Raw genomic sequence first — 24,209 nt, forward strand, 5'->3', positions numbered from 1 at the left:
CTGTTAATCATTTTCTTTTCTCAACATCAACACAGAAATAAAATGAGAGTAAAAAATGAGACATGATTCATTGGAAAAAGAAACAAAATTATGAACCTCTTGGTCATAAACTTCCTGCCAGGATTGTGGGAGCAGGATGTTTTAAACAGTAGCTTAGTGGTTTCTGGACTAGCAACTGAACTGGTGAGCTCAACTTCCATCATGGTAATTTGTGCTACAGGCATTACTAGAAAATGACCACGAAAAGTGCCAGGCCTTTATAACAACCAACAGGTTTGCAAAAGAAGGAAGCCTGTCATCCCTATCCAGTCTGCGCCCTTCAGTGACTTCAATTCCACACCATAGAGTTGACTCTTAATAACACTCGGGTAACTGGGGAAGGACAACAAATACTGCCTTGCTAGTGTTACCTAAATGCCTGTAAGTTTTTTTATTTTAGAAGTTCTCACATTATGTAAAATTTTGATTTGAAATAGCCAAACTCCCACCCCCAAAAAAATCATAATGATGTATACTTCAGAATTTAAGAGTCTCTCAATTGTTATTCAATAGAACTCACCAAAATTTAAAAACTTTTAATCAATTTTGTTCAATATGTTACAGGAATGTTTTCTGAATCTGAAGACTTTACATTATCCACCTAGCAGCCCCACCAGCCTATAACAGTTACAATCTATCCCATTGTTATTAGGTAAATTTTGCTGGGTGTGAACCTTTTCTTTTTCAAATTTAATCATGGTGCTCACACTGTAAGGTCAGATGGGTAATGCAGGTTTTGAAGACAATTATTTTAATTTGGGAGTCAGTAGAGGTCAGCAAGAACCAGGATGATGATAACTGATAGACCTAGGATAGGAAATAAATAAGTGTGTTCCGGACAAGATGGAGTTTGTAGGGGATTCATGAACCTGACACCATCTTTAGGTGAAAAAGCATTGTTGAAAGTTTTAGTGGCAGAAGAAATGAGTTAAGGGCAAAGGTGGGCAGTGTTACTGAAGTGAAGTAGAAGGTCTTCATGACTTATAGGATATGGAATTTGAAGCTCAAGTGAGGGTTGAACACAACACTAAGGCTGCACACAATCTGGTTCAACTTGAGCACGCAAATAGGGAAGAGTTAGAGTGGGGAACATGTGCCGTGTTTAAAAGGAAAAGCTACTGCATCATACAGTTCCATTATCTCAGTTAATTCAAAAATTTTATTAAACGATCTTAGGTCAGAGTAACTCAAAAATACATAATGAAACTTTAATAAAATCAATATAAGAAGAGAACATTCTAAGAAAAGTAGAAAAAGCTAATTTATCTTAGAGGTTAAAAAAAGTTTTGAACTCTCTCTTAAATGCAAGTATTTTATGTTAATTGAAACACTGTTCACTACAACCCTTTATTTTAATAAAGTTATAGAACAGAAAATATATCTAGCAATGCAGCCAAAATTAGACAAAGCAAATCAAAATTCTGTCTTTAAACTGAATTCTTCTTCAAGCACACGTTACACAGTATAAATCTTTACACAATGCACTGGAGTTTTAAAAGGATATATCTTTGCTTGTTCCATTTGTAATTGTGACATCTTCCATGGTTTCAAAATAATGATTCCAGGCCACAGGGGAGAAATCCCGTTTTCTTCCAGGGCTATAACAAAGGAACATAAACCATCAGTTAAAAATAGCCTTCAATACACTACATACAATTTTAGGGTATATTTAATCCATTGAGGACCATGGATGCAGTTCAGTTATATATAAGATTTTAAAAATTTATTCTAATAACCTAGATGTAGAAAAAGGTATTTCAGCAGGGTTTCTAGATATTCAAGAATCAGAACTCACAGAAAATATCACTTTGTTACAAGTTAGCCTCCACATTCAGAAAGTCACTGTGAAATGGTTTAATTCTCCAGCATTATGTACAGTATGCCAGATTGGTGAAATACACATACTGCCAATCTCAAAATTACAATTTTGAGGGGAGGAGGGAGAAAATAAATACAACATAAAAAATAATTTTCATATACATCCTAGTTAGCACCTTGAAGACTAGTATCAGCTGAATTATAGTTAAGGATTGCTGGCAAATGGTGCACAGTTCAAAGTGGGCTAAATAGGTAGAGGACAATATAGTGGGCTGCTAGTTAAACCACCATACCAAGGAAAAAAGAGAAAAAAAGTTGCATTTATATAGCACCTTTCATGGCCACTGAACATCTCAAAGTGCTTTAAAGCCAATGAAGTACTTTTTGGAATTTTATTCACTGTTGTAATGTAGGAAATATGCCAGCCAACTTGCAAACTCCCACAAACTGAACAGTGCTGACCACGTATTTTGTGATGTTTACTGAAGGGTAAATATTGGCCAGGACATAATGGATAATTCTTCTGCTCTTCTTCAAACATAGTGCCATGGGATATTTTATGTCCACCCAAGATAGCAGGCTGGCAGCATCGGTGGAGAGGAGCACAGTTGATGTTTCGAGTCAGCATGACTCTTCAAAGAACTAATTAAAAATAGAGAAGGGGTGAAATATAAGCTGGTTTAAAGGGGGGGGGAGACAAGAAGAGCTAGATAGAGGGCCAGTGATAGGTGGAGATAACCAAAAGATGTCACAGGCAAAAGGACAAAGAAGTGTTGAAGGTGGTGATTGTGCTAATTAAGGGTAGAAAGCAGGACAAGCAAGGTACAGATAGCCCTAGTGGGGGTGGGGTGAAGGAATCGAAAGGCTAAAAGGTAGAGATAAAACGATGGATGGAAATAGGTGGGAAAATAAAAATCTATATAAATTATTGGAAAAAACAAAAAGGAGGGGGAAAAAAAATCGGAAAGGGGGTGGGGATGGAGGAGGGAGTTCATGATCTAAAATTGTTGAACACAATATTCAGTCCGGAAGGCTGTAAAGTGCCTAGTCGGAAGATGAGGTGCTGTTCCTCCAGTTTGCGTTGAAAAAAAACTGACACTTGTTGGTTGATCATGACGGTCCATATCTGAGAACATCTATATCATCCATCAATTAATAACAGACCATGGAAACTTTAAGATTGTTTAATATGGGACTGAATGGGTCAACATACTGTCCTCTCATCTTCAAGACCAAGTTCCAACACACTGAAAGCCTTCTTTTCCTGCTGACAAAAAATATCCTTTGTGAACTAAATTTGGGTAATCTCAATTCATTGATTTGTGGGATTGGATCTACAGCATAAAACTGTCCCTTGCTTGGTAATCTTACTCAGAGAGGCCATAGTGATGATTGACATAAAAAATGGAACTATCACAATTGAGGGCAGATTAGGGAATCTTTACGGCAATTTAGTCATGATTAATGCTGAAATGGAAATGCTCTTTGTTGGCCAATATTGACAAAGGAAAGCTACATCCCACCTATAGTGGTGCTGGACACTTTTTCATCAAATACAGAGTTTATCGCAGCTAAAGTACTACAGTCTGCTTGTGAAATGATACCACCACACTATTGTTTTAATACCTTTTTTAGTGGGATGTATTTTATATAAAGAAAAGGCAGCACATCTAATCGAATATATTACTGGCATCTAAAGACTGAAATCTACCTAGGAAAATTTAGGAGATACAATACAGTTTAAAAAAAAAACAATTTTTTGCCCAATGATCTTAGATAGGCATCCATAAAATATCAGTCCCTCCATACCACCAGATCCAATTTCTTAATTTTTCTGTTTTTAAAAATCGAGCTAAAAGCAATATAAATAAAAGTGTGCCAACTGCAGAATTTCTGAGCTTACGCATGACACAAAATAGTGTGGGAAGGCAAAATGAGTAGGCAGATGACATTATCCTTCTGAGGCTCAACATAGTCTAATGACTAGAAGTACATTTAATGTGGAAAAATATGGTGTAATATATACTGTAGGCTCAAAAATCTTATGAAATTAAGTTACACCAGAATAAAGAAGCATAATGAATTAAAAATAGAAAAGGATTAGGTGTAGTTACAAACACACAGATCTTTGAAAGTATTTCTGCAGTTGGAGTCATACATTAATAATGCCTACTACATAACTGGAAATCCAAGAATCCTGTGTGAATTCTTCATATGAGTAATACTACTCTGTGGATACTGGAGCTAGTCACGCTGTAGAATAATTAGTCATTCAGAAATGATACAGAGGAGAGCAACAAACACCCAAATTTATCATGAAGACAGAAGAAAGGAACTGAGAATGTTCAAATGTAGAAAAAGGATTGAATGGATATAATGCTCTTTTTTTTGTAAAAGGGAATGGAGTCAAATAAAGTGCAAGTTGATAATGCATTGAACTAAATTTAGAGTGTTAAAAGTACAGTTTGAAGTAAGGATCAGATGGATCATTAGGACTCCTGGGAATATCTGAAATCTCCAAATCAAAAAAACCTCACCATGCGTTATTCCCAAACCTACAATTCATTTCCCTTTCCACCTCCTACCCTCATTTAACCTCAGATTGCTGTAGGACCAGTTTGATCATTGGTTACCTTCTCTATTAAGGGTATGTCCCAACTATTTCTTCGCTTCTCAGAATATGCAGCACATTTGTCTTTCAACTGAGTCCATGTTCTCATGTCCTTGTTACAGAATTTCACATTACTCTTCAGTAGCTTCCACGAGTATTTCTTTCCAAAGTCAGTCTATTCAATTTGTCCTAATTTAAAATTCTTTGTTTGTGCTAACAAAATATATGCATTTCAATAGCGCCTTTCATGACCTCAATGTCCCAAAGCATCTTACATTCAATGAAGCTTTTGTAAAGTGTAGTAACTGTTGTTGTAATATAGGAAACATAGCAACCAATTCGCATGCAACAAGGACCCACAATTGGACTCAAATAAATAACCACATAACTTGGTTCAGCCTTTGGTTGAGAGATGCATGTTGGCAAGGATATCTTTGCTCTTCTTCAAATGCATCTTTGGCAAATTGCATTTAATTTTTCACATTTCCTTCTGCATCACAGTCAATGGTTGTCCTTCATTTCCTGAAGGGACTGCAAACCACAAGTGCTTGGATGTGTCCACATTGCTCCCTGTACTTTAAAAATATCTTAGTACTGGGTCAAGCATGAGCCCTGATTAACTTAATTATAGCCTCATTAGTCTCAAATCTAAATGGTACATGTCCCTTAGCCACTAAGTCCTGTATAACCAAATTTTTTTATACCAAATCAACTGCAATTTTTTTTATTCATTCAGACATTGCGGGCTAAGCATGTATTATCCTGATTACCCTTGTTCAGAGGGCATTTAAGAGTCAACCACATTGTTGTGGATCTTGAGTCACAGGCAGCATGTTTCCATCAATGAACCAAATAGGTTTTTACAACAACCAGCAATGGTCAGATTTTTAATTCCAGGTATTTCATTGAATTTAAATTTCGCCATCTGACATGGTAGGATTCGAACCCGGAAGTGACAATACCACTATGTCACCGCCTCCCCATTTCATGGACACTCAAATCAGCAAAACCAAAGCTAACGGATATTTAACAGATGATAAGCAGTCACATTGTGTAGTGAATAATGAATCTATGAACTGTTTTGATATGGAAGCTGTAATTCCTGTTCAAGTGAAGTTGAAGCTGTAGAATCAGTGATACAGCACAGAAGGAGGCCATTTGGCCTATTATGCCTGTGCCAACTCTTTAAAATTAGTTCAATTCATCCCACTCCCCAATTCCTTTTCCATAGGCAAGTAATTTTTCCTTTTGAATGTTGTTGTTGAACCTGCTTCTGCCACCGTTCCAGAGAGTTCCATTTCAGATCATGAATAGTTTCCTGCAGTTTGTTTTCCTTCTTGTGGCCTCTGGTTCTTTTGTCAATTACCTCAAACTGGTGTCCACCAGTTACTGACCCTTCTGCTATTGGAACCAGTTTCTCCTTAGCATGTTTATCAAAACCCTTTATGGATTTGAACATACCTTATGAAATCTCCCCTTCACCTTCTTTGCTCTAAGTGGAACAACACCTGTTCCAGTGGTAAATCATAGATTTTGTCCCATCAGCTTTGCGCTTATGTTTAGAAACAACGTTTTCAACCCTTGGATCAAATATTGATATATTTGACCTATCACTGATGGGAATAATTTGAGGTAATGAATTCCACAGGAAGCATATTGAAGTAGGTCTTTTCCACTGTGGTTTGGTATCAATGTGTTAAAAAGGGCTCATGACAATGCTACATTGTTCTTGTTGGTCTCATCACAGACCTTCCATGATAAACAAAGTGTAAGACAGATATTAAATATTGGCTGAAGAGGTTGCAAATTGCACATTGCGCCAATGAATAATACTACAGCAAAATTGGAGAGTTTGAGACAATAGTCTACCTAAATTGAGGATTATTAACTAAAAGAAATAATAATAGTTGGAAGTGACATAAGATTTAAATAAATGATACATGTCTTATTGTGTTTACCTATCATGGAAGGCGTCAAGAGAACCAGCTGATACCAGAGCACATAACAAGGATCAAAACATGCAAAAGCAGTCCTCTCTAATAATCTGCCCAGTCACCTTTTCCAAAATAAGAACACAAGAAATGAGTAGTAGGCCATACAGCCCCCAAGTCTGCTCCACCATTCAATATATTTGATCTGATCTTGGCATCAACTCCAGTCCTCCCCACCCACTCATCACAATTAACCCTGGACGCTCACTCCTATTGTCTATTTCAGTCTTGAACATATTCAATGACTCAACCTCCAGAATTCTCTGGGGGAGAACACTGCAAAGATTCACGATCCTCAGAGAAGAAATTCCTCCTCAGCTCAGTCTGAAATAGGTGACCCCTTATTCTGAAACTCTGCCCCCTAGTTCTAGATTCTGAAAATAGAACTGATGAAAGGTCGCAGACGTGAAATATCAACTCATGCTCTCTCCACAGATCCTGCTCTATCAGCTGAGTATTTCCAGCATTTTGTTTTCATTTCGGATGTCCAGCATCCACAGTATTTTGCTTTTGTCAAAATCTTTCCTCTGCATTGTTCAATCGCAAGCTGCATATAGTATATATTGCAGCTAAAAACAGGATGTTAATTTTCCATTTCCATTTCAACAACATAATTGATATTACACTTTGCTTAAAAAGGGAGAAAGAAAGCATCAATCCGCTAGTCGTACTGAAGTCAATCCTGCAAGCAATTTTAAAAAACTGTTAAACTTGCACCGTCCGTTCTACTCGCCTCTGCTGCAGATATATTGAAATGACAAATAAGTTTAAGTTTATTTAACTATATATTTACACAAGGTATTGTAAGTTATTTTTTTTATCTCAAAAATCAACCAAAGTACAAAATAAAACACAGTTCATCTTCGTTTAAAATCGCCTCAAAAACTGACTGGGTGAAGGCAGTCAGTTGAAAAAACGAAGAGAAACCACAGTTTGGATTTCAAACCTAACGTGCACACTAACCCCATTCTCATTTTAGATCCAGGCTGAAGACCTGACGGCATCGGTGGTCGCGAAGGCAATTTGCTCAAGAGCAACTCTTTCTCCAAAGAAGACATATTTCATATACATCAAATTAAAAAAAAAATTATCTTCCCAGCTTATTGTCGTAACTCTTAAGAAGTGGCTACTCCGGCCTCGTACTTATGGACACTACATAAATATCAAGGTACTCCACCGATAGTGAACACAGAAATTAAATATACATATATTTTTTTAAAAGTCCTGTCTCTATTCCTGAAGATGGCCTACTCCTCCGGCAAGGGAGGCGGTTGCAGCACCGAGGCCTCACTTGCTGGGACTTGTAGTTCTCCCGGTGTCCGCCGTCAGGTAACTGGACGGCACGCTGGAAAGAGAGGGAACTACAATTCCCATGAGGCCATTCGCTGCATTACGTAATGGTTGGCCAGCACCGGATGTCAGCTCAGTATTCTGGAAGTTGTAGGTTTTATATTTGGATTCCGACGCGCCGTTGCCGTGGTTACCAGTTTGAATTTTAACGGAAACTTTGGGCCTGGCAGCTCCTTGTTGACGGCTGGTTGTTTGCCATCCAGAGTCACAGACAGAAGAGGGGGAAAAAAGCAATTCTACAAAAGTTGCGCCTTTCTGTTTCAAGAGACTAATGGAATAATTTAGATATTGGTTGGTCGAGGCTTGAACAAAACAAAAACTCATGATCTAAATCATATTATTGCCCGTGATTGCCAGATACTTTATTCCCTGTGGTGCCCCCCACCCCCCCACCCCAGGGTTGTAGAAGGACCCCTATTTCCCATGCAATGCCTTCCACCCTTATTCTTGATATGCCTAATGGTGCAGGGAAGGGCTCCTGACATAGTGAGTTTTCCAGTCTGTTCCCCCAAACACTGACTCCTCACTAACCTCTGCCTGCCATTTCAGATGTCCAGCATCTCCAGTATTTTGCTTTTGTCAAAATCTTTCCTCTGCATTGTTCAAGGGTTTGTCTGGATAGATATTAAGAATACCCAGGAGCAACCCGTACAGAAAAACTCTCCCCTCTGCACAGAATTAAATGGGTGGAAGAAATTTCCAAGTGATGGCTCAAGTCGGGCGGAGGTCATGGTAATTGCAAATTTTGTTCTACTCGACTTAAACGTGGATGAGGAATAGACCTTTCAGCCCCTCGATCCTGCTCTGCCATTCAACACGATCCTGACATCTTCAGCCTCCCTCCATCTTCCTGCCCAGTATTTCCCAACCAGAAAATTCTGATAAAATTTGCGTTCAACAGCATTAGTTTGACATCAATTGTATCAAAAGCACCCAATGATAGCCATTATTTGACATCAATTGTGCTCAAAAGCAATCATTTAGCTGTCAATTGCCATCGCAAGTAACAATTAACTGACATCATTGTCATCAAACTACAGTGCTCAAATATTTGATTAGCAAAATTACTTACCTTAAGCATTCTGACACCATAAACGATTAAAATTTTGTTCTCCATATTTCTGAATTTCTATAGTTTCAAACATCCTCAAACTTAGCTAACTTTCTGACGAAAGGTCATACGGACTCGAAACATCAACTGTATCCCTTTCCGCAGATGCTGTCAGACCTGCTGAGGTTTTCCAGGTATTTTTTTTATTTTAGGAAAAGCAGACTGTTTTAACATGCTAATTTTATGTTTTTCTTTATAACCTATAACTAGAGCAGCACACCCCAGGTCCCCTCTCCCCTGGATTGCAGCAGCTTTCACCCCAACTCCACCCAAAGCAATTTTTTCCTGCCACCCCCTCACCTGGATTGCAGCAGTCTTCTTCCCACATCTGTCCCACTCCTCCTCCTCTTCTACCTCCCCCTTTCCCCACTCCCTTCTTCTCTGCACCACCTCCGTGCCCCACCCTGGCTGGAACTGTGACGGTGAAGGCCTGTTTTGTGACAATTTTCCAGCAGGCATCAGCCTTGGCTGCAGGAAAGAGGTGAGTGTTCATGTTTGGAGAAGCCCAGGGTGGACAGAATCCTGAGGGAGAAGAGACCTGAAGCTCGGCAGTGGCAGGCCCCCAATGTATGGCAGTGGCAGGCCCCACAGTTCAGCGGCAACAGTAAAGCCCAGGGTTCAGCAGGAGGCTAAGATTAGAATGACAGGCCTCTGGAAGATTGGGGTCATGATTGCAGAATAAGTGTTTCGCAAAGTGGTCACACAACCTGCTTTTGGTCTCATGCATTTATACACTTTTGTATTTGTATACACTTGTATTTATATACCAGATCAACTAGTCATTTATCCATTGCTGTGATTGTGTGGAAAATGGTTTATTCCAAGTCTGCCTACATCAAATAATTTATTGTATGTGAGGTGCTTTAGGATGTTTTGAGAGGCACTTCTTTAGACTTGGGCTTTCCAGGGTACTTTTTCTGATACTCAAAACAAAGTCAGCTCACAAAAGCAAGCCTGCAATTCCTATGAACTGAAGTGAGATCTTAAGTGCAAAGTAAACTGGGAAACTGTGCCTTTAGTAAACAATAAACCCATTTGTTATCTCTAGATTTACAGTTAATATTGCCATAATATTACTTGTTAATGTCTCTTCAGAGCATAAGGAAAATGAATCACACCATATATTTTCATAACTGATTATAACACCAAACAATTTTATTTGTAGATAATCTTTTACAGAAGGAAACGGTGGTAGTCATAATATGTAGCAGTTTTGAAAAGGTTCACAAAGAAATTAAACAGTCAAGCATGTCAGTTGAGCTTCTTTGAATGGTTCTGTTGCAGATCTTTCAAATTAAAAGATTGGCAAGCATTTGAAAAAAGAGTAGTCACCTAAACCATACCACTAACTTCTCGGAATTCAGTGGATTGCCTACCTATGGAATTATGCCTGTCTTCTGTGACTTTCAAAACCATAACTAAATGATTTACAAAGAATCTGATCCTTATGTTTGTAAAACTTTTTGAAATAATTGCCTTTGAGAATTTAGCAAAATCAAAGAATTTTTAGCACACTGACTCATCTGGCTGTTCAATTTCTGAAAGAGGTAAGCAATGATTCTCATTCCCCTTCCTGATACCTTTTTTTCAATTATTTATCCACTCCCATTGTGAACATTTTAATGAATTCTATTTTAATCATTGTTCCTGGTAGAACATTCCATTGTACAATAATATTCAAAAGAAAACCTCCCTTTGTCCTTCTGATGAGAGTCTTAAATTTACACACTTCAGTTACTAACTCAGTGATGTGGAAATAGTTTTTATTACTTTCATATCTCTACCTCTATTGTTTCTGGGCCGCAGTTGCCTTTTGAATCAGATGCCAATATGGCAGAAATTATGACAAAGGATAGATCATCTGAAAAGAATACTATATTATATTTCCATATCAGGATAAATGTAATCACATTTTCATTTGTGTGGTGTTTTTTGAGTGAGTGCTCACATGGAAGGAGAGGATTGAGTTAATCTCGATGTTCTCAAGGGCCTGCCTGGGCTTTGTGCTAGGGCTCTACAATTCTGCCTGTATTCCTCTCCTCCCTAATCCATTGCACACCCAGGTGCATCTTCTCCCAAAAATATGCTCAAATCTTTTCAGTCTGGCTCCTATCCTGCTTAGTGCCAGGGGTGCCCTAGCTAAATTAATGAATGAGATCCTTTGCATCCCTCCTTCTCATCTTGAACTTCTCTGCAACATTTGCTATAGTAGATCACACCCCATCCCTGCATGTCTATGGATTGCTGCATAATCCTTTGGGGCTGCCTTTATATTCCCACTAGTGTGCTTAACATGATGTAAATCTTTAAAAGTGTGCATATAAACAGTCTAGCAATCTAGACTAACGAGCCTTACATCTATTGTGGGTGAAGTAGGAGAACAATACTCTGAAAGTAAAGAAAATGAGACACCAGCATATATAGTATGCATTAATTGGTCTTACCCAACAAATTGACTGCAGTTCTTTGAAGATGATACTGTGTTGACGACAGGAATCCTAGGGCTGTTGATGCATTTACATTTTCCACAAGGATTCTGAGAGTCTAAACTTATAAAATTAAAGAACTGGACATCCACTGAACACTCCAATTCTTGCAGTGATCAATGGTCACGGAAGAACATAAGAACTAGGAGCAGCTGTAGGCAATTCAGCCCCTTGAGGCTGCCCCGCCATTCAATACGATCATGGCTGATCTCATTTCGGCCTCAACTCCAATTTCCTGCCCTCTCCCCATAACCTTTCAACCCATTATTAATTAAAAATCTGTCATGTCTCCTTAAATTTATTTAGCGTCCCCGCAGCCACTGCACTCTGAGGTAGTGAATTCCACAGACTCACGACCCTTTGAGAAAAGTAATTCCTCCTCATCTCTGATTTAAATCTACCACCCCTTAGCTTAAAACTATGGTCTCTTGTTCTGGAATGCCCCACAAGGGGAAAAATCCGCTCCACGTCTACTTTGTCTATCCCCTTTAGCATCTGATATACCTCAATTAGATCTCCTCTCATCTTTCTAAACTTGAGCGAGTATAGGCCTAAACTGCTCAATCTCTCCTCATAAGACAAGCCCCGCATCTCTGTAATCAATCTAGTGAACCTCCTCTGATCCGCCTCCAATGCAACTACATCCTTTCTCAAGGGGACCAAAACCGTGCACAGTACTCCAGGCCTTGTACAGTTGCAACACTTCCCTATTTTTATACACAACTCCTTTAGCAATAAATGCCAAAATTCCACTTGCCTTCCTTATTACCTGCAGTACCTGCATACTAGCTTTCAGCGATTCATGCGCGAGGACACCCAGATCCATCCACACTGAAGCATTCTGAAGTTTCTCTCCATTTAAATAATAAGTCGCCTTTTTATTCTTCCAACTAAAATAGATAACCTCACACTTATCCATGTTAAACTCCATCTGCCAAATTTTGGCCCATTCACCTAACCTGTTCATATCCATTTGTAAATTTCTTATTTCTTCATTGCAACTTACTTTCCCATCTATTTTGGTGTCATCTGCAAATTTAGCTATAGTACCTTCAATCCCTGAATCCGAGTCATTAATATAGATTGTAAATAGTTGGGGCCTAAGGACGGAACCCCACAGCTTGCTATCCAGTAAGACCCATTTATCCTGACTCTCTGCTTTCTGTTGGTTAGCCAATCCTCTATCCAAGCTAATATATTACCCCTAACTCCGTGTGATCTTATCTTGTGTATTAATCTTTTGTGCAGAACCTTATCAAAGGCATTCTGGAAGTCCAGATATACTACATCTACAGGATCCCCTTTATCCACTTTGCTTGTCACATCTTCAAAGAACTCTAGCAAATTAGTCAAACACAATTTACTCCGCATAAAACCATGCTGACTCTGATGGATTGCATTTTGACTTTCCAAATGCCCCATTACTACTTCCTTAATAATGGATTCCAACAATTTCCCAATGACAGACATTAAACTAACTGGTCTATAGTTTCCTATTTTCTGCCTCCTCCTCTTTTTGAATAAGGGCGTTACATTAGCATTTTTCCAATCCAGATTCCAGGGAATTTTGGAATTTTATAGCCAATGCATCCACATATTCGCTGCCACTTCCTTTAAGACCCTGGGATGTAGGCCATTAGATCCTGAGGACTTGTCACCCTTTAATCCCAACAGTTTGCTCAGTACTTTTTCTCTAGTGATGGTGATTGTTCTAAGTTCCTCCTTCTCTATACCCTCTGCACTACTTGTTACTATTGGGCTGGTACTAGTATCCTCCACCGTGAAACCTGAGGCAAAATATTGATTAAGCGTCTCTACCATTTCTGCATTCCCCACTATTAACTCCCCAGTCTCATCCTCCAAGGGACCAACATTCACTTTAGCTACTCTCTTTTCTTTTATATACTTGTAGAAGCTTTTGCAATCAGTTTTTACATTTTGCGCTAGTTTTTTTTCATAATATACCTTTGCTCTTTTTATTTATTTTTTTAGTAACTCTTTGTTGATCTTTAAAAGTTTCCCAATCTTCCAGCCTGCCATTGACCTTTGCAATTTGATATGCCTTAGTTTTTGCCTTTATGTTATCTTTAACTTCCTTGCTTAGCCATGGATGCTTTTATCCCCTCTTACCATCTTTCTTCCTCTTTAGAATATATTTTACTTGGGAGGACCTCAAATATACTGGTGGACCTGCATACTCCCTCTCCAGGCTGACCGGCGGCCGCCAAGACTGTGAACAGAAAACGCAGAACAGAAACAGCCAGCCAAAGCAAACTTTTTTCTTATGCTTAAATTCTATTATTAAATGTGCCCGGTTGAAAATTGTCACATTATCAGGTCTTTAGTTGGTGTCTCTAGAACATCCCGGTGCAACCTTATTGCTTGTTTTAGAAAAAGGCAACCTACAAAATAAAAAAAAGGCATGGAATAGGAGCAGATTTCTGATGTGCACTGAAAATTGGTGGAATCAGAGAAAAAAGATGAGCAAGAAATCATTAGTAAAATGTCATTAGGGTCAATGCTGAGATCATTGCTTCATTGTCTATAAATGATTTGGAGTTGGATACGTTGGGAAGGTGACTGACAACTTTCAAATGACATACTTAATGTGGAAGGATACAAGGTGATGAAGTAAGTGAAATTAAATAGATGATAGGAATATATAAATTAATTGCCTCTGGACGAAAAGACACAATCAAGACTCTTTAAGGGTGTTGGCCGATATGCCTGTGCAATTAAACAATTACTAGTTTTATTTCAGATTTCCAACCTTTTCTTCCCCATGATGGTCTTAGTTTTCCAAAAAATTTATACCCGTCACAAGAAAAGCACAACAATCACCAAAAGTGAGGCATTGCCACAATACTAGCCCTCTGGCATCCAACAGTGCAGTGCTACGCTGGTCCTCTGCCATCGGACAATGCAGCGCGACGCTGATCCTGCGCCGTCTAACAGTGCGGCGCGACGCTGGTCCTCCGCTGTACCATGGATTGGCGGCGGGTTTGAAAGTCGAGTTCGTTGCTGGGGGAGCGGGCTTTGTAAACAAAGCGATTGAATTAATCGCGCGTCCAGCTTCGCGCTGTTGGTCCTCCAGTATCCCAGAGTGCCTTGTAGGTGGGCATTCCTACCGCCAGGGCTGTGAGTAGTAGCGGGATTGAACGGAGCCGGTTTAGTTGCTGGAGGACGAGTTAATGCGAGGTTCAAATTACTCTAAATACCGTCATGTGTAGGAAAGTAGCAGGAAAACAATGAAAACTAAAAAACCCAAAGTGGCGAAACTCGGAAAGAAAAACAAAGGTAAAAGCACGTTTTTCCTTCTGTTTTAAATTGTGTCGTGTGGCCGTTGCTTCTTTAGGCCGCCAAGTTAGTAAATGGATAACAACGTGTTGAATTATATGAAATGGAAATAGAAAGTGCTGAAACACGGAGTTCCGAAAGAGAGTCATTTTGGACTCGAAGCGTTACCTCTGTTTCTCACTCCATAGATGCTGCCGGACCTGTGAGTTTTCCCAGCACTTTGTTTTTATTTCAGATCTCCAGCATCCGCAGTATTTTGCTTTTATTGAATTATAAGAAGGCGCGTCTGAAATCCTAAACTGCAAAAGCTGAAAACATTCGGAGGGTCACTCCAGATCCTGATCCGAGAAAGATCTATCCTTTGAAAGCTTGACTTATCAGTTTTGGCTTGCTAGTGCCAACACCAATCGAACTCAAACAAAAACGAAAAACGCTCGAAAAACTCAGTAGGTCTAACAGCATCTGTGCAGAGAAAGACGGAGTTAACGTTTCGAGTCCGTATGACTCTTCTTCAGAGCTCAACCGCAACCAATGGAACTGGCCCTATCCTGAAAAACGTAGCGCAGTTGCCAGACTGCTTTGCACCTTGCGAGCACTAACACAAGGGAATAAACCGCTTGGCTATGTTTTCAAAGACTTCCGATCCCACTGGTTATTTTGCCAATCATGTTAAACGGGCACCCACGGTTATCAACCCTTCAGCTATAGGAAACTCTTTACCTACTGTAACTAAACCTTCATGATTTTAAACACCTCCATCAAACCTCCTCATTGCCTCTTTTTTATTCATGGGTTGTGGGCTTCACTGGCTGGGCCAGCATTTATTGCCCATCCCTAGTTGTCCTTGAGAAGGTGGTGGTGAGCTACCTTCTTGAACCACTGCAGCCCAAGAGGTGTAAGTGCACCCACAGTGCTGTTGGGAAGGAAGTTCCAAGATTTTGACTCAGCAACAGTGAAGGAATGGAAATATATTTCCAAGTCAGGATGATGACTGACTTGGAGGGAAACTTCTAGGTGGTGGTATTCTCATCTATCTGCTGCCCTTGTCCTTGTAGATGGTAGTGGTCATGGGTTTGGAAGATGCTGTTGAAGGAGCCTTGGTGAATTGCTGCAGTGCATCTTATAGATGGTACACACTGCTGCTATTGTGCGCCGGTGGTGGAGTAAGTGAATGTTTGTGGATGTGGTGCCAAACAGGCTGCTTTGTCCTGGACAGTGTCAAGCTTCTTGAGTGTTGTGGGAGCTGCACTCACCCAGGCATGTGTGGAGTATTCCATCACACTCCTGACTTGTGCCTTGTAGATGATAGATTGACTTTGGGAAGTCAGGAGGTGAGTTACTCGTTGCAGCATTCCTAGCCTTTGACCTGCCGTTGTAGCCACAGTATTTATGTGGCTAGTCCAGTTCAGTTTCTGGTCAAGGGTAACCCCCAGGATGTTGATAGTGGGGGATTCAGTGGTGGTAATGCCATTGAACATCAATGGGGGATGGTTGGAATCTCTCTTGTTGGATATGGTCGTTGCCTGACACTTGTGTAGCGTGAATGTTACTTCCACTTGTCAGCCCAAGCCTGGATATTGTCCAGGTCTTGCTTCATTTGGACATGGACTGCTTCAGCATCTGAGGAGTTGCGAATGGCACTGAACATTGTGCAATCATCAGCAAACTTCCCCACTTCTGACCTTATGATGGAAGGAAGGTCATTGGTGAAGCAGCTGAAGATGGTTGGGCCGAGGATACTACCCTGAGAAACTCCTGCAGTGATGTCCTGGAGCTGAGATGACTGACCTCCAACAACCACAACCATCTTCCTTTGTGCTAGGTATGAATCCAACCAGTGGAGAGTTTTCCCATTCTGATTCCCATTGACTCCAGTTTTGCTAGGGCTCCTTGATGCTACACTCTGTCAAAAGTGGCCTTGATGTCAAGGGCAGTCACACTCACCTCACCTCAGGAGTTTAGCTCTTTTGCCCATGTTTGAACCAAGGCTGTAGTGAGGTCAGGAGCTGAGTGGCCCTGGCAGAACCCAAAGTGAGCATCAGCTATTATAGCTAAGCAAGTGCCACTTGATAGCATTGTTGATGACTCCTCCCATTACTTTATTGATGATGAAGAGTAGACTGGAGCAGTCATTGGCCTGGATTTGTCCTGCTTTTTGTGTACAGGACATACTTGGGCAATTTTCCACATAGCCGGTAGATGCCAGTATTGTAGCTGTCCTGGAACAGCTTGGCTAGGGGCACAGCAAGTTCTGGAACACAAGTCTTCAGTACTATTGCCGGAATATGGTCAGGGCCTATAGCCTTTCTGCTCGAAGGAGAACAATCCCTGCTTTCCAGTCTGTCCATGTAATTGTAATCCCTCGCCCTGGAGCCATTTTAATACATTCCTTCTATAAGCTTTCCAGAGCCTTTACATCCATCCTGAAGTGTGGTGTTTGGATTAGGCACAATATTATATCTGAGACTGAACTATTGTTTTATGTATGTTTAGCATAGCTTCCTGGTATTTGCACTCTCTGTCTCTGTCTATAAAACCCCAGGTTGTATATACTATATTAACTATCTTCTTGTCATCTTCAAAAAAAAAATATGGATAGACACTCTCGGGTCTCTCTGTTTGCACACCGTCTTCAAATTTGTACCACTTAGCATATATTATCGCTCATTCTTCCAGTCAAAATGTAACACCTCATATATTTTTGTGTTGAATTTTATCCACCCCATGTCTGCCCATTTCACCAGTCTGTTGTTGCTGGCATTATGTAGTCCTCTGTTATTAACATATTAACATTTTTTTCTTACTCTATTCTAAGAAAGCTTTAAATCTTATTCAGAAGAAAGTTCAGAGCTTGTTGATTCTTGGTTAATATTCCTCCAGGCCCCAAACTGATGAGTAGGAAAATTACTCATCCTTGAGGACTTAACCATTCTTTAAACATTTAAATCAATATTGATATAGCAGTCTGGTTTAACTTTGTGCAAAACTTTTAATTCCTCCCCTCAAATGCCTCCCACCACACTGATAGATCTGCCAGCATCAGTAGATTGTGATATTTTGCATAAAGCACTTTCTGTAGCCAAAAATCTAAGTTTGGAAAGATAACATTTATTCTTGTACTACTGGATATTTTTTGTAAGGGGAATTTATTTTATGTTGCACGTTCAGCATTCAGATAATGTTTAGAATCCAAGTACTGGCACCATAAATTACTTCAGTAATCATGGTCCTTAAAGTCATTGTAATTTTAATTTTGTGAATTTCATATTACAGGGATTAGTGATGTCTTACCATCTACTAGTCTGCCGCCACTTGTTGAAGGCCAGGTTCAATGTTTTCTAAGGATAACAGTCAGTAAAATCTTGTGGATCGTTCCCAGGCCTCCAGCTTCCCCTCTTGTTAGACTGCGCTGGTGGGGTGAAACCTCCAATGGCACTCTGTTTCGTCCTAGAGATGCTTCACATGCTGAACAGAAGTCTGTGAAAACAACTGCCCGATATGCTGTTCGCTGTGGACCTAAACAGTTCACTTCTTACCTCACAGGTTGGTTGTGCCTATGCTACTTCAGATTAGGAGATGTCATTAGTGTTTGTCCTGCAGAGCACTGATTACCACAATGAGGTCAACATCTGTGTTATAAGTCAAATTAAATCAACATGCAATCAAATGATAAATGCCTAAAGAACAAACAAGATTGAATTATATCATCAGTGTATTTAAATATCAGGGATTCAAGTTTCAAGTTAGGAATTAGGAAGGAAAGTCAAACAGGTCTTTTCATCCAGAGAATAACTGAGTTGAGAAATAAAGTCATTGAAGCAGAGAGTATAAATGGGCTCAAAAGATAATTTAATGAATTGATTGAGAGATATGAAGATAATTTAGTAGGTGGACTTGATCGAAAATGAAAAGGTAGACTTGTTATAGCCAAATCGTCTTTTTCTGTTCCTAAAATTGATTATACTGTAGTTAAAGTGTGGTAATTACGAACATATGAATTAGCAGCAGCAGTAGGTCATTCAGCCCCTTGAGCCTGCTCTGCCATTCAATATGGTCATGGCTGATCTGATTGTGGCCTCAACTCCACATTGCACCTATCCCTGATAAGGACTTCAGGCTACTGCGGCATTCCAATGAAAACTTCGTGTTTGTACTTCTAGGTGAGGTATCAAGGAGCAGGAGTAGGCCATTCGGCCTCTCAAGTCTGCTCCGCCATTCAATAAGATCATGGCTGATCTGATAGTAACCTCAAATCTGCATCCAGCCTACCCCCAATAACCTATCACCCCTTTGCTTACCAAGAATCTCTCCACCTTGGCCATAAAAATAATCAAAGACTCTGCTTGCACTGCCTTTTCTGGAAGAGAGTTCCAAAGACTCCCGACCCTCTGAGAGATTCTCTGATTTAAGTGGACGATGCTTTATTTTTAAACAGTGACCCCCTAGTTCTAGATTCTCCACAAGAGGAAGCATCCTCTCCACATCCAGTCTATCAAAACCCCTCAGGATCTTATATGTTTCAATCAAGTCACCTTAATCTAAGCTCCAATGGGCACAAGCCTGGCCTGTCCAACCTTTCCTCATAAGACAACTTGCCCATTCCAGGTATTAGTCTGGTAATCATTCTCTGAACTGCTTCCAACACATATACATCCTTCCTTGAATAAGGTGACCAATATTGTACACTATGCTCGATATGTGATCTCACTAGTGCTCTGTATAACTAAAGTATAACCTCCCTACTTTTATATTCAATTTCCCTTGCAATAAATTCTTATCAGCTTTCCTAATTACTTGTTGTACCTCCCTAGTAGCCTTTTGCAATTCATACACTAAGACACCTCTGCATCTCGGAGCTCTGCAGTCTTTCACCATTTCAATAATATGCTTCTCTTTTATTCTTCCTGCCAAAATGGGCAATTTCACTTTTTCCCACGTTATACTTCATTTGCCAGATCTTTGCCCACTCACTTAACCTGTCGATATCTTTTTGTAGCCTCGTTATGTCCCCTTCACAACAGTGAGGCCCCAGCACTGATCCAGTGGCGCAGCTTGCGTTACATCTTGCCAACCTGAAAAAGACCTGTTTATGCCTGCTCTCTGCTTCCTGTTAGCCAGCCAATCTTGTATCCATGCCAATATGTTATCCCCTATACTATCATCTTTTATTTTACATAATAATCTCTGATGTGGCACTTTACCAAATGCCTTCTGGAAACCTAAGGGCAGTACACCCCTTGTATCCATGCACTTGTTACTTCCTCAAAGAATTGGGGCACGTAGTGTCCATTCTAGTACTGGTCCTTTAGAAAGTGAGTCTGGGGAATTGATAATGAAAAACAAGGAAATTGCAGAGGCATTTTCTGTCTGTCTTCACTGTAGAAGACTTAGAAAGTTTCCCAAAGATACTTGAAAATCAAGAGATGAAAGTGAAGGAGGAGCTAAAACAATCACCAGGGAAAAGATGCTGAAAAAACTATTAGACCTAAAATCTGACAACTCCCCAGGACCAGATGGCCTGTATCCCAGAGTCAGAGATAGTACAGGCATTGGTTATAATCTTCAAAAATTCCTTTAATTCTGGAAGAGTCCCAGTAGATCAGAAAATAGCAAATGTAATACCCTTACTCAAGAAGGGAGCGAGACAGAAAGCAGGAAATTATAGGCCAATTAGCCTAACACCTAAGATAGGAAAATTGCTATAATCCATTATTAAGGAGGTTATAGCAGAATACTTAGAAAATCAGAATAGGTTCAGGCATAGTCAACATGGTTTTGTGAAAGCAAAAATCATGTTTAACTAATTTATTAGCATTTTTTTGGAGGAAGTAACAATCAAAGTGGATAAAGGGGAGCCTGTAGATATTGTGTACTTGATTTCAAAAAGGCATTTGATAAGGTCCGTATCAAAGGTTACTACAAAAAATAAGAGCACAATGGGGTAACATATTAGCTTGGATAAAGGATTAGCTAGCCAACAGGAAACAGAGGGTGGGATAAATGGGTCTTTTTGAGGTTGGCAAGTTATAATTAGTGGAGCGCCACAGGAATCAGTGTTGAGGCTTCGGCTATTTACAATCTATATCAATGATTTGGATGAAGGGACTGATTGTATGATAGCTAAATTTGCTGATGACACCAAGACAAATAGGAAACTAAGTTATCACAAGGGTCTACGAAGGGATATGGATAGATTACATGAGTGGGCAAAAATTTGGCAAATGGAGTATAATGTGGGAAAATATGAACTTGTCCACTTTGGCAGAAAGAATAGAAAAGCAGTATACTATTTAAATGGAGATAGATTGCAGAACTCCATGGTATGGAGGGATCTGGGTGTCCTGGTACATGAATCACAAAAAGTTAGTATGCAGGTACAGTAAGTGATTTGGAAGACAAACGGAATGTTGTCGTTTATTGCAAGGGGAATGGAGTATAAAAGTAGGGAAGCTTTACTGCACATGGCCGTGGTAAAACCACATCTGGAGTACAGTGTACAGTTTTGGTCGTCTCATTTGAGAAAGGATATAATTGTCTTAGAAGCAATTCAGAGTAGCTCTAACACTTGGAACTTAGAATGAGAAGTGACATTATTGAAACATGTAAGATCCTGAGAGTACATGATACGGTGGATACCAGGAGGATATTTCCTCTTGAGGGGGAGATGAGAATTAGGGGACACAGTTTAAGAATGAGGTCTCCCTGTTAAGACAGAGTTGAGGAGAATTTTTTTCTCTTAATGTATAATTCTCTTCCTCAGAAAGCAGTGAAGGCTGGGTCATTGAATTTATTCAAGGTAAGTTAGATAGTTTTATAGACAAGGGAGCTGAGGATTATGGGGGACAGATAGGAAAGTGGAGTTGAGACCACAACCAAATCAGCCATTATCTTATCAAATGGCAGAGCAAGCTGGTAGGTCTGGATGGCCTACTTCTGCCCCTAAGCCCTTGGAGCGAGGTACATGTTGTTCTTCAGGCACTATGTGGCTTCCTAAAGTCCGAAAATGGTTAACAAGAAGCCTTAGCCTACCTTATAGGGTCTGGACAAAGAAGAGTCACAGCTCATCCAGTTTTATGGGCTTTTCGCATGACATAAGGAGCCTAACCTGCCTCAGTTCTCTGCTGCAATATTTGTATGCTCTGAGGCTGGCTGACTGCATTCAAGGAAATCAACCCTAAAAATCACCTGCAAAAAGAAGTATGTTTCTTGCCTGTAAAGCACCATTCTGATCACTGCTGGCTTTGAGTTCCCTGGCCTCCGAACACTGTCTTGGCCTGGGATCTCCCAATGGTCACGCTTCCAGGCTCCCCAACACTGCCTCCCTCTTAATTGCCTGCTTAACCACTGATCTCTTTCTGCCCCCATGATCCTGCTGCTAAGGTCTGTGGTCCCACATTTATCTGACTGTTGCTACAATTTTAACTGTGGCCTGATCTCCCTTCCATCTTCCCAGATCTCCTTGTGCAACATTGCCCTGATGGTAATGAGTTCTGACGTCCAATATCCAGGTTCCCGCTCACTCCCTTCTGGCACAAAATTGGGTGCTCCCGAATTTCCAGGCCCACATGCTTTAGATAATGAAAGTTACATTTTCGATTCTAGTAAACCTTTTTAAATACAAGTATCTCTGACCGATATTGAAAAGTTTGTGCTTATTTGCGCTGTTAAGTCATGTTCTATTGTTTACTGGATACACAATTACAATACCAAAATAGGACAAACTTTCCTTTAATAGCACATCCTATTTTTAAAGTACAAACAAGATTAATGAGCATCTCTTCTGATGAAAGAATTATGGCAAGATTGCAATTTATCATGTAGAAAGAAAAATTTAGGAAAACATTTTGTATTTAAATTATTTGATTTTTAATACTTATAGGGGTCAGTAGACAGATTCTGTGCCATTCAAATGTTGGTGCCATAGGCTCAAGAAAAATGCAGGACCAGTTTATAAATAACAATGTTGAAGGCAAATAGACTTTGCATTTTAATGAGAGTCATTAAGTAATTGCATTTACAGTACAACTATGTATCAATACAGTTGAACACTGCTCAATTGAATTGTAAATCAGTCATACTAAAACCAACTTGAAATAAATTATGAATCACCACAATTTTTTTCATGTTTTATTTAGTATTGACTAATCATACAAAAGAACAAGCAAAAGTTTTAAAGATTAGATATTTAAAATGCTATGAATCTTTAATATCCTGTCACTTGGGTAAGCACCAGGTATTTGTAGCCATTTGGTAGTATAGAATTTGAGTATTTTTAAAAAAAGGGACTTACTATCAAAGCTTTTCATCTTGTACTCATCAGGGCAGCTATGCAAGATAAACCAAAAGTAAAGGGAACAACAATTTATACTGCATGAGAAGAGAGTGCTGATTGGTTGGCAAGTGGACTCTGATTGGTAGAGGTGTTGCCATGGGGATGCAGCAGGGAATTGTTAACTGCCAAGTTTTTATTTCAAATTCAAACCAGGCAGGTCAACTCTAGCCATGGCTTGCCATGGGGAATGGACCAGAGAATTGCAATTTTCCCTGAGTTTTTGTTTAGTTTGAAAAGGTGTAATGTGTGGACATGCTCCTTCTGTCTGCAAAGGACAGAGGGCCCTGTATTTGAAATAAATGTGGCTTTTAGCATGCATAAGTGAACTACACTGCGAGCTCAACTGATAATCTTAAATTGGTTTTCATTTTAATTCTTAGCACAACCAGGATTGTTTAACAAGTGTTGCCCAGTCACAGAATCACATCTAATGTTGCTTGCTGTATGGGTGCAAACTCATGAATGAGCCTATGGCTGCCACTTTCAGTTCTGAAAATTGCCCAGATTATCCTGGAAGTGTAAGGTGTCTCAAAAATTTGAGCAAATGGTGAACCTTGCCATTATACGCTGTTACTCTGCAGTAGCGACACACGTGATGTTCTCCTCTAACAGGATGCTGCCGTCAAGCAAAAAATGCTATCTGCCTATGACACAAATGAGTAATGTGGTATATGAATTTCAGTGCTGGCGTGATGCTAGGTACGTAGTTCGTATATTCTAGACGACTAGCAGATTGTATCAAACAGCCTGTTCGCAACAGGCAAAGAACTAACCGTACATAACAAGCCCGTACTTGCAAAATTTAATACATAGTGTCCAACATTAGATATGATTCTGTGATTGAACAACACTTGCCAAACAATCCTGATTGTGCTAAGAATTGCACTGACAACCAATTTAAAATTATCAGTCAAGCTCACTGTGGCTCACCTACAAATGCTAGAAGCAACATATGCTCACACACAGGGCCCTACCCTTTGAAGTCAGGAGGAACATGTCCAAGCATTATGCCTTTTCCAACTAAACAAGACCTTGTTCATTCCCCATGGCAATGCCTTCACCAATCAGTGTCGCCTTGCCTGGTTTGAATTTGAAACTAAAGCTTGGCAGTTAACTGCCTCTGTTGCATTCTCCATGGCTACGCCTCTACCAATTACAGTCCACTTACCAACCA

At 39.8% G+C, this 24,209-nt stretch overlaps 2 protein-coding genes across 5 annotated transcripts in view; one reads left to right on the forward strand and one right to left on the reverse strand.

Moving 5' to 3' along the window:
• The window catches only part of ppme1 (protein phosphatase methylesterase 1), a 51,976-nt gene extending 44,238 nt beyond the window's left edge, over positions 1–7,738 (reverse strand). Inside the window, exons 1-2 of the mRNA XM_041199381.1 lie at positions 7,423–7,738; positions 1,544–1,637 (exon numbers count right to left, since the gene is read on the reverse strand). Coding sequence (XP_041055315.1) covers positions 1,544–1,637; positions 7,423–7,517 — 189 coding nt within the window. The 5' untranslated portion in view covers positions 7,518–7,738. The remainder of the gene's footprint in view (positions 1–1,543; positions 1,638–7,422) is intronic.
• Positions 7,739–14,508: 6,770 nt separating this feature from the next.
• The window catches only part of c2cd3 (C2 domain containing 3 centriole elongation regulator), a 149,694-nt gene continuing 139,993 nt past the window's right edge, over positions 14,509–24,209 (forward strand). For 2 of the 4 annotated variants that reach the window (XM_041199606.1, XM_041199608.1), the window contains exons 1-2: positions 14,514–14,703; positions 17,977–18,246. In XM_041199606.1, the coding sequence (XP_041055540.1) occupies positions 14,655–14,703; positions 17,977–18,246 (319 nt within the window). In that variant the 5' untranslated portion in view covers positions 14,514–14,654. Of the gene's footprint in view, positions 14,704–17,976; positions 18,247–24,209 lie in introns of all 4 variants that reach the window. The other 2 variants (XM_041199609.1, XM_041199607.1) reach the window with 2 other exon arrangements.

The sequence above is a fragment of the Carcharodon carcharias genome, chromosome 11, assembly GCF_017639515.1.
Source record: "Carcharodon carcharias isolate sCarCar2 chromosome 11, sCarCar2.pri, whole genome shotgun sequence".
NCBI lineage: Eukaryota > Metazoa > Chordata > Chondrichthyes > Lamniformes > Lamnidae > Carcharodon > Carcharodon carcharias.